The sequence below is a fragment of the Bidens hawaiensis genome, unplaced genomic scaffold (genome assembly GCF_021521415.1).
Source record: "Bidens hawaiensis isolate Kalapana, Puna unplaced genomic scaffold, B.hawaiensis_p1.1 tig00009190_1, whole genome shotgun sequence".
Taxonomy (NCBI): domain Eukaryota; kingdom Viridiplantae; phylum Streptophyta; class Magnoliopsida; order Asterales; family Asteraceae; genus Bidens; species Bidens hawaiensis.
In genome coordinates, this window is record NW_027491677.1 from 374,096 (window position 1) to 384,164 (window position 10,069).

Here is a 10,069-nt window from a genome sequence, read left to right on the forward strand (position 1 = left end):
AAGTGTAAGCAAAGTCTAAATGAAGGGGATGGGTATATATACTAAAAACATTGAGGTTAAGAATAAAAAACATTAAAAAACATGTTTTTTTGTTTGGTTTTCATTAACATTCGATCAACCCATTGAACCCCAGCATCTGATTCAAGATAAACTCACATCAGGTAATCAGTTTCACCTTGTATTCACTGGATCAATATGTTCTTTAATATCTAACTAATTGTTTCATTTTATATTAATTTTATTTCATATTAATCTGTTAGTTAAATATCATTTGTTGTGATCAGGAATTAGAATATATATATATATATGTGTGTGTATTAATTTTTCATGTGTCCTGTTTACATTTTTTTTCATAGATTTATTTTAGGGTTGAAGAACCTTCATATTTGTTTCATCATTGTGCTTTAAAACTTGGGGGGTGTAAACAAGCTGAGCCGAGCTTGAGCTTGACTAGGCTCGTTTTGACTTACGAGAGCTCAAGCTTGGTTTTCTTATAAATATTTATTAATTATTAATTTATATAAATTTTTTATATATTTTCAGAAAACTTTTAAATGAGCCTAAGCTTGGCTCGAGCTCAGCTGGGCTCGGCTTGTTTATAATTATGTATTTATTTATATGCATATTTATTGTATCTTTATATATTTTGAGAAAACCCCTAAATGAGCGTAAGCTTGGCTCGGGCTCGGCTTGTTTATAATTATTTATTATTTTATATACATTTTTATTTATTTTGAGAAAACTCTTGAATGATCCTAAGCTTGGCTCGAGCTCGTGTACAGTTAAACAAGTCAAAGCTTGGCTCGGTGTTTGTTTTGCAGTGTGAAATTAATACATAGAAGCCCAAAAGAGTTAAAACTTAAAAATACACAAGGCTCGAGCTCGGGCTTGATAACTAAACGAGATTTTTTCGAGGCTCAGGCTCGGCTCGGCTTGTTTCGAGCTTGTTATCGATCTGATCTCGAGTAGCTCGTGAGCGGCTCTGTGTGGCTCGTTTGCACCCGAATTTAAAAATAATATGAAATACATAGTTATCCGGTTCGGTTCTTTCAAGATTCAACTAAGATGTTTATGCTTAATTTGTGTGTATTAAACATATATTTATAGGTTAAACAAAAACACACCGAAATGGATATAATCAGCACGCTTCCTCTGAACATAATAGAAACCATCCTATGTTTTTTACCGATACAAGACGCAGCAAGAACAAGTATCCTATCTCGGGAATGGAGGTACCATTGGATCAAAATTCCTAAACTTTCGTTTATCGAGGAAACATTTCAAGTATCAACCGATAGTGACGAGTTGTCCGATACGGGTAACCAAGAGATGATCAAGAAGCGCAAACTATTCGATGCTATAGACCATATCCTACAACTGCACGAGGATCCAATACATGAGTTCACGCTTTCCATGGTCACAGAGGGCACCCCTCAGGATTTTGACTGCATGATGTTTCTTATGTTACATAGAAATACCATCAAGAAATTAAAACTTGAATTTGTCCCGGGGTACACTTTCCATCTAGGTGTCTTCGCTTCTCATCCGTTAACGGACCTACATCTCGTTGGTTGCAGTCTTTACTCCGAACCGTTGTTTGAAGGATTCGCTAATCTTTCAAGCTTATATATTCAAGACGTAACGGCTTCTAAAGAAACACTTCTACTTATCCTATCCGGTTGTCCATTACTTAAGAACGCGACATTGGTAAGTTTTTACAAATTTCCACATGGTTTTCATTTTTTTTTATAATTTATTTAAACATTATATTGTTGTTTGCAGGATATCGACTATTTAACTTATCCTGAAAATGACGATTCCACCGTTATTAACCTATTCGAGTATTTGACAATGGTTGAAAACCTGACTCTTAGATTTGGGATCTTTGAGGTAATATTAGATTATTATCGACTTGGTATATAATTGATTTAACCGTGCGAATAATACTAACCTTATTATTATTAATCTTTGTTTTGGCTATGGTTCAAGTATTTTGCACTAGATGATATTCCACAAAAGCTTTCGATCGCGTTAGTCCACCTCAAATACTTATGCTTAAAAGATATATGTTTCATTCACAGTTGCGGGTTACTTATTATTGCTCTTTTGATAAAAAACTCCCCAAACTTAGAGAAACTCAAGCTAGAGGTAAAGTCTAGATTACATAAATGAATTTGTAATTTATATCGTATTTATTTTTTTATTCTTATGCCAAAATATATTAACAAAATAAATACCGACAAAACCTGTAGATTCTTGACGATTCATGGGTTGAGATATATGAGAGAAGAGACTTGTTTACACTCGAAGATGATTCAAATATATGGTTAGAGCATCTAAACGAATTGGAGATCGTAAATATGATTTACAGAGATGTTGAGTTGGATTTTGTGAAACTTATTTTGGCAAAGTCGCCTGCGTTGAAGAAGGTGAGGATATTACTATACAATGAGGTTGCTAAGGATGAAGAATTGCAAATTTCGGAAATATTTAAACAGTGTTCACATGCGTCTTCGGTTGTAGACGTTGTTGTTGAAGGTATCAGGGGCTCATGCACAAGCTCACGATGTGTAATGTAGACCGAAAAACGAGGTTTATGCTTGCATCTACAGCTTTTAATGCAGACTTTGGTTTGATATACATTTATTAGTTATTGTTTGTAACCATTTTTTACTTTACAACAAGCTGTAAAATTTGCAGTAAAGTCTTTAGATATGTAATTTTGCATCAACTTATATTCTTGAACAGGTGTTACAATGTAAATGTGACTATTGTGACAACTAATAAAACCTCTTACCACCTTACCCATAGACAACAAATGATTTAAGCATATATAATTTAAAGATGGAAAATTAGTTTTAACTATCTTCACTCTTGGCGAGTGGCAGTCCCAACTAAAAGTGTATCTTTTACCAATGGTTCGCGACTAACGGAGTGACCATCATAATAAGTTTGATGCTTACACGACACGCATGGTTGCCAGTAAGCATCTATGTGGCAGCATTATGTGGTAATAATCATATGTTTCTTTTTAAGAAAATTGGTTTTAAATAATTCTAACTATGTCATATTGACAAATAACAGTCCCAATGGGTTTTGGACCGGGTATACCCAACGAGTATTTTGAATAACCCCGTTTTATGGCTGGACTCGATACGTATAATTATTTTCATAAATCAGGGTGACCAGGCTCAAAATATTTGAACGGAAACGAGTAAATTTACACTACATATACAAGTTTTCGATCGAAAAGGCATAAATTTACATTACTGAGCATAAAAACGAGGATAACCAGAGCCACCCCGGGCCACAATACAAACTTTCCCCTTGCTCAAGCCTGAAAAGCGACTCATCAGCCGCACTTGAACTTAAAAACCACTTAAAACAAAAGCCAAGCTCGGACTTTATATACAAAGCTTAGAATCCATTCAAACTTTACAAACTATGCATGAGTCAAGCTCGAGCTATAACTCGGCTCACCTCGTTTACACCCTTATTATCTATTATCTAAATGTAAAGTTTAGTGCCGCTAAGCCGCCACTGGGCCACGTGGCGGCACCTTACTTGTCATAGCATTTTTTTTTTCGTTTTGGTATCGTAACAAACATAACGAAAGCTGAGCGAATGACAATTTTGTTTTCTCTTTTGTTTGTTTAATTCCGATATCATAGAAAACATGACGAAAACCGACCGAATTTGCTGAGACTCAACGTCTCAACGTACGGGTTCGGCAACGCTCAGTTTGACTAATGCTTGAGTTTACCGACCGACACCACCCTATTGGTCCACTCAATTTATATATTTCCCCCTTTTTTAGCTCCGGTACTGTTACAAACGTAGCCGAAACCGACCAAATTCGTGTCCAGTTACCGTCTCAATGCCCGGGACCGAACGCTTGAGTTTTGTCACCGCCCGGGTTTATCGACCATACAAACGTCATTTTAACTAATTTATATTTCTATATGTTAATTTGGCGAATATATATTTTTTTGGACGCTAAGGTTTTATCAATGATATCTCTACCGTAAAGAAAGTAAACGATACTAACTGAATTCGCGTCAACTCACCAACATAACGCCTGGGCTTCACCATCATTCGTGTTTTACCAACACCGAAGTTTCAACGTTTAAGTTTTACCAATTTCCGCACGGTGAAAATCTTAGTTTATAGTAATTTAGGTGGCAACAAACACATCAAAAACCCTCTTAAAACACTTCCGCTAAACCCCATACACCCTAAACATGTCAAAACCTTCATCAACTCTCGAATCAAACACTTCATCCACAGATGAATTAACCATCAATTCTACCTTCAATTCAACCCCACAAACCAATTCAACCCAAACCCATCTCACAAACCCCTCACAGATCAACCCCACCGAAACCCGGAACCCGAAACAAACCCGGCACCGAAAAAAGCCCAAAACTTTGAAAAAACATGATTTTGTTGAGTTTGAGAGGTTAAGTGTGTGTGATTGTGATAAGAGAGGTGACCGGGCGAGGGTGCGGTACGCCAGGGATGTAATTGAGGGGTTAAGGTTTTGTAATTTGGATCAGCAGAAGAAGAAGTGGGTTGAGGTTTATTGTGGGCTTGGGTCTGATGTGGCAAAGGATTATGATAATTTGGTTGGGTCTAATAAGATTGATGATGATGATGAGGGGAATTATGTGAGTTTTGATCCGCGGTTGCGGTTCGGGAAGAGAAAGAATGGTGTTGGTGATGTTGTTGGTATGTTATTTTTATTATTTTTTATTTTTAGGTTATTAGTTTTTGTTAGATGTTATCAAAAGAGTATTGAAATGCAGTTTGTGATGGTTTTTGTGTGGATGGTATTAGGGGGCGTGTTCATTGGTTTGTTCGGTTTTTAATTTTTTTTGCTCTAACCGAAAAAACTTAACTGCATAAACTGATTTATTTTCCACTTTTGAAATTATGTGAATATGATCATCGGCCACAGTTTGGGAACATAAAGAGTGTTGTTGGTATGTTTTTGATCTTTAGGTTATTGGTTTTTGGTAAATGTTATTAAAAAAGTCTTGTAAAGCAGTTTATGATGGTTTTTGTGTGGTTGGTATTAGGGGTGGTTCGGATATTGGTTTATTCGGTTTTGAGTTAAATTTTGGTCCTAACTGAAAACTGAACTGATCCGGATTAGTAATGTGTCTAACCGAACTGAAGTTAACCGGTTAAACTGATTTATTAGATATTAATAAAAAGTCTTGAAATGCAGTTTTTGATGGTTTTTGTGTGGTTGATATTAGAGGTAGTTCGGATATTGGTTTATTTGGTTTGAGTTATATTTTGGCTAAATGTTATTAAAAGAGTATTGAAATGCAGTTTGTGATGGTTTTTGTGTGGTTGGTATTAGGGGCGTGTTCATTGGTTTGTTCGGTTTTCAAAATTTTTTGCTCTAACCGAAACAACTTAACTGCTAAACTGATTTATTATTCACTTTTGAAATTATGTGAGTTTTGATCCGCGGCCGCAGTTCGGGAACAAAAAGAGTGGTGTTGGTATGTTTTTGATCTTTCGGTTATTAGTTTTTGGTAGATGTTATTATAAAAGTATTGAAATGCAGTTTGTGTGGTTCATTGGTTCAGATATTGGTTTGCTCGGTTTAAAATTTTTTTTGCTCAAACTGAAAATGGAACTGAATTTAACTGCTTAAACTGATTTATTATTCACTTTTGAAATTATGTGAGTTTTGATCCACGGCCACAGTTCGGGAATAGAAAGAGTGTTGTTAGTATGTTTTTGATCTTTAGGTTATTAGTTATTGCCTTTTTGGTAGATGTTATTAAAAAAGTCTTGTAAAGCAGTTTTTGATGGTTTTTGTGTGGTTGATATTAGGGGTGGTTTTTATAATTGTTTATTCGGTTTTGAGTTATATTTTGGCCCTAACTGAAAACTGAACCGATTCGGATTAGTAATGTGTCTAACCAAACTGAATATAACCGGTTAAACTGATATATTAGATGTTATTAAAAGAGTCTTGAAATGCAGTTTTTGATTATGTGGTTTTAGCGGAGAGTTCATTGGTTCAGATGTTGGTTTATTCGGTTTTGAATTAATTTTTTACTAACCGAAAACCGAATTTAACCTGTTTAACTGATTTATTTGGTTTTATTATTTATTTATTTTTTCTATAACCACTTAAAACTGATTTATCTATTTGAAAACCGAACCTTAGAAATGTGTCTAACTGAACCGAATTCAATTGATTGAATCTATTTGTTCAGTTTGTTTGGTTCAGTCATCCGATTCAATCGGTTATTACTCGGTTCGGTTATGCAAATAAGCAAGATTTGTGGGACTGATAACCAAAGCGAAAACTGAATTCACAATTCGTATGCGGTTAACAACTGTACACAGATTTCACAGTTCAATTTATTTTTTTTTTCGATTACCGATACGGTTTTCGCCTTTTCGGTTATTTTTCACACTTAAGTTGATATGCTCACATAGTCACATTATTGATGATAAAATGGATTTTGTTGTTGATAAGTTCATTTATATATAAATATCAGTAACCATACACACTAAATTGACAGTTCTTTTGACCATTTGTCATAACACACTTAATAGACAGTTTATTTTTTTATTTTTATTTTTTATTTTATATTTTTTTAAAGAATTATGTTTGTTCTGTTGTGTATTTGTGTTCTTTGAAAAATGAAAGTGTCATATATTGACTGGTACGTTGATATCTTGCAGGCAATGGCTCTGAAAACGTTAGTTGTGAAATGCAGAACATGAACCAAGTGGATAATTTATCTGGTATAGATGCCAACGATATTGAAGAGGAAGATTATTATGAAGACGAAGATAGTGATTCAGAATACGCTAGCATCCAAAGGCCCGCGCTTTATGTTACCGGAGAACCTGATTTTGATTCGGGCCCACCACAAGATGGGCTCGAGTATATTAGGCGAGTCAGGTAACGTTCCACCTCTTTATTTATTTCTGTTATGAATACTGTTTTTTTTGTGCTAAACGTGACAATTTTGATAAGTTTACTTATGAATGAGTCAATTTGTGTTATGTTTTGTGCGTAGATGGGAAGCAAAGCGTATACCGAAGGTGAAGATTGCAAAGGTGGATAAAACGGTGCTAGATAAAGAGCAAACTGTTTATATGCCAAATATTCCGGATATTGCAGCGTGTCCCGAGCACTTAATGCCATCGAAAGAGTGGGAAGATGTTTTTCTTGCTGATTTTTCAAAGCTTAGGCTGGTAAGATTTTTTATTTTTATTTATTTATTTTTTAATTCTTTTTGTAAAATAAATTGAATTTATGGTCTTTTGTACGGGTCGGGCTGGTTTGGCACAAAACACTCTTTGGCCAACATAATTAGTTACTTCGATGATGATTTAACTTTTTTAATAAAGTTATTTAGCAAGTTTTATGCGTTAAATATACTCGTTGGGTGGCTAATGGCTTTTGACCCGTTTAACCCAATTTGACTTGTTTTTATAGCCATTTTTTTATTTCACTCATTTGAGATAGGGTGACTTTTGACCCATTTAACTCAATTTGACACGTTTTTTGATATTTTTTTTTCATTTAATTTTACTCATGACTCATTAGAAATAAATTATAAAAGGATGACTTTTGACCCGTTTAACTCAATTTGACATGTTTTTCGATCTTTTTTTTTCATTTAATTTTACTCATATGACTCATAAGAAAAAAATTATAAAAGGATGACTTTTGACCCGTGTAACTCAATTTGACACGTTTTTTGATCTTTTTTTTTCATTTAATTTTACTCATATGACTCCTCAGAAATAAATTATAAAAGGATGACTTTTGGCCCGTTTAACTCAATTTGACATTTTTTTTGATCTTTTTTTTTTCATTTAACTTTACTCATATGACTTATCAGAAATAAATTATTAAAGGATGGCTTTTGACCCGTTTAGCCCAACTTGACCCACTTTTCTTGTTTTATTTTTAGTTTATTCATTTGACCCATCAGAAATAAATTATAAAAACGATGACTTTTGACCCATTAACTCAATTTAACTTGTGTTTCTAGCTATTCATAAGTAAACAAGTCAAAATTTCAACGTCTAATTAGTCTTCGTTTTCATATTTGCTTTACTTTCAGGCATTATCCGAGGCTGAAAGTTCAGATTCTACACTCTCGGACCAAACCGAGCCAACCCCCCCTCGCCCAAAACATTATAGACAACGTGATTCAAGAAAATCTTGATTTCACAAATGATGACAGTGACACACTCATAGTTCAAGAAAATCTTGACGTCAACCAAACCGAAGACAAAACCGCCATCAATGACTTGCCCAGCTTTCGAAACATTATGGATATGGAGCCCAGGGCCCGCGTGACAATGCTGAGGAAACGGATAGTATCCGTGGAGCAAATGAGCTATTTACGTCGACCCGATTGTGCATGGTTGTTTGCTCTTTGTGCAGCCATTGATACACCTCTAGATGCCGACACTAGCGCTTCACTTCGTTGCCTTTTGAGAAAATGTGCCGCCTTGCGGGCTGCAAAAACGAGCCTTGATGATGAAGTTATTATGCTTAATATTTTAGCGACTGTTTCGGGTAGGTATTTTGGCCAGTTGGAAGCCAGTTAGTTGATACACTTGGTGGAAGTGAGATGGGATTTTGAGAAAGATGATTTTTTTTTTTTGGAATTTGGTTTTGATTATAAGCTGATGCTTTTATAGAATTATTATGTTTAATTTCATTATATGTAGTATACGGTTTTTCTTGAATTTGCGTAGAAGTGTAAATGAGACGAGGCCAAGCTTGAGCTCGGCTTGTGAGTTGTTTCTTAAGCTCAACTTGTTTATTATTTATCAATTAATTTATATGCTATTTTAACTATTTATATTATATTTTTTATATATAGTATAATATATATTATTTAGTTATTTTTTTATCATAATGATATATATTATATATATTATTATATATATATAAATATTTATTTAATACATCAAATATAGATTATATGAATAATAGTTTGATAAGTGAAGCTTGAACTTGTTTATTAAACAACTTATTATAAGGCTTAGGCTCATTTAAGCTTAGCTTGATTCAAGCTTTTAACAAGCTTATCTTAAGTAGCTCATGAGACGGCTTGGTTCATTTATACCCGTATATATATGTTTTCTTTTCTGACTAGTTTCATGAATGGTTAAATCAAACTCAATTGATAATTCAAGCTTCAAACATATTTAACAATAGACTTTAGCAGCTTTCCATGTGTAAATGAGTAAAAAGAAAAGTTAATATTTTGATATATATATTAATTTTGGGAGTATATGTGTTTGATTAAAAGAAGGAACTTAAAAAAGCTCTAAATTATTGAATCACTTTATATTTGGTCTTAGACTCATTGTACATCTATTAAAAGTTAAAACTCTCATGGTGTGCATGGTATATATAACCTTTGTGTCAATTTTAATAAAAAAAAAACATATGTCAAATGATGAGAATGACATTTGTTTTTGTAAAAAGTGAAATGATTTTTATGGAATTGATAATTGGCTTCAAGTGTTTTATTCTTGACAAACTTCCTAAAGTGCTTCCATCATCATTGGTCCACTTGAAATACTTTTGCATGTTAAACATGTACTTTGACGAGTTTGATGATCACAAATATGTGATACCTTTTCTTGCTCTTTTGATTAGAAGCTCGCCAAACCTGGAGGAACTTAAGCTAGTGGTAAATAACTTAAATTTATGTTGTCTTATACTTGTTTTAATTTGATTCTTATCTCAAAATACACTCTCACAAGACACTTCATCATGTAGATGTATCCCACGAATTGGGATGAAGAAGATGAGAACAAATTGGATATTGTGTTGAAGCATTTGAACGAATTGGAGATTAATATATGTTTTAGGTACCCTAACAATCAGTTTGTAACACCACGTCCCTAACCCCTTTAATTTAGGCTTAAATGTACTAACTTAGAAAGTACAGGGACCAAAAATGCAAATTCTGAAAATTTGCTCCCATCGCGATACGCGACAGGGTAATCAATAAACCCATCGCGTACCGCGATAGGGTTGGTGAGTCACCGGACACGT

At 34.0% G+C, this 10,069-nt stretch overlaps 2 protein-coding genes across 3 annotated transcripts; both read left to right on the forward strand.

Moving 5' to 3' along the window:
* Positions 1-139: 139 nt before the first annotated feature.
* On the forward strand, positions 140-2,623 carry LOC143531473 (F-box/FBD/LRR-repeat protein At1g13570-like). 2 transcript variants are annotated; one of them, XM_077026761.1, is made up of 5 exons: positions 140-161; positions 1,108-1,707; positions 1,783-1,890; positions 1,990-2,148; positions 2,253-2,623. In XM_077026761.1, the coding sequence occupies exons 2-5, from the start codon at positions 1,129-1,131 to the stop codon at positions 2,577-2,579; spliced, it is 1,173 nt and encodes a 390-aa protein (XP_076882876.1). In that variant the 5' UTR covers positions 140-161; positions 1,108-1,128; the 3' UTR covers positions 2,580-2,623. The 2 variants fall into 2 exon arrangements, with proteins under 2 accessions (XP_076882876.1, XP_076882875.1); XM_077026760.1 differs by lacking the exon at positions 140-161 and having other exon boundaries at positions 1,063-1,707.
* A 1,570-nt stretch (positions 2,624-4,193) lies between these two features.
* Positions 4,194-8,359, forward strand: LOC143531474 (uncharacterized). Its single transcript, XM_077026762.1, has 4 exons — positions 4,194-4,728; positions 6,715-6,937; positions 7,056-7,233; positions 8,112-8,359. The coding sequence occupies exons 1-4, from the start codon at positions 4,242-4,244 to the stop codon at positions 8,214-8,216; spliced, it is 993 nt and encodes a 330-aa protein (XP_076882877.1). The 5' UTR covers positions 4,194-4,241; the 3' UTR covers positions 8,217-8,359.
* Positions 8,360-10,069: the final 1,710 nt, after the last annotated feature.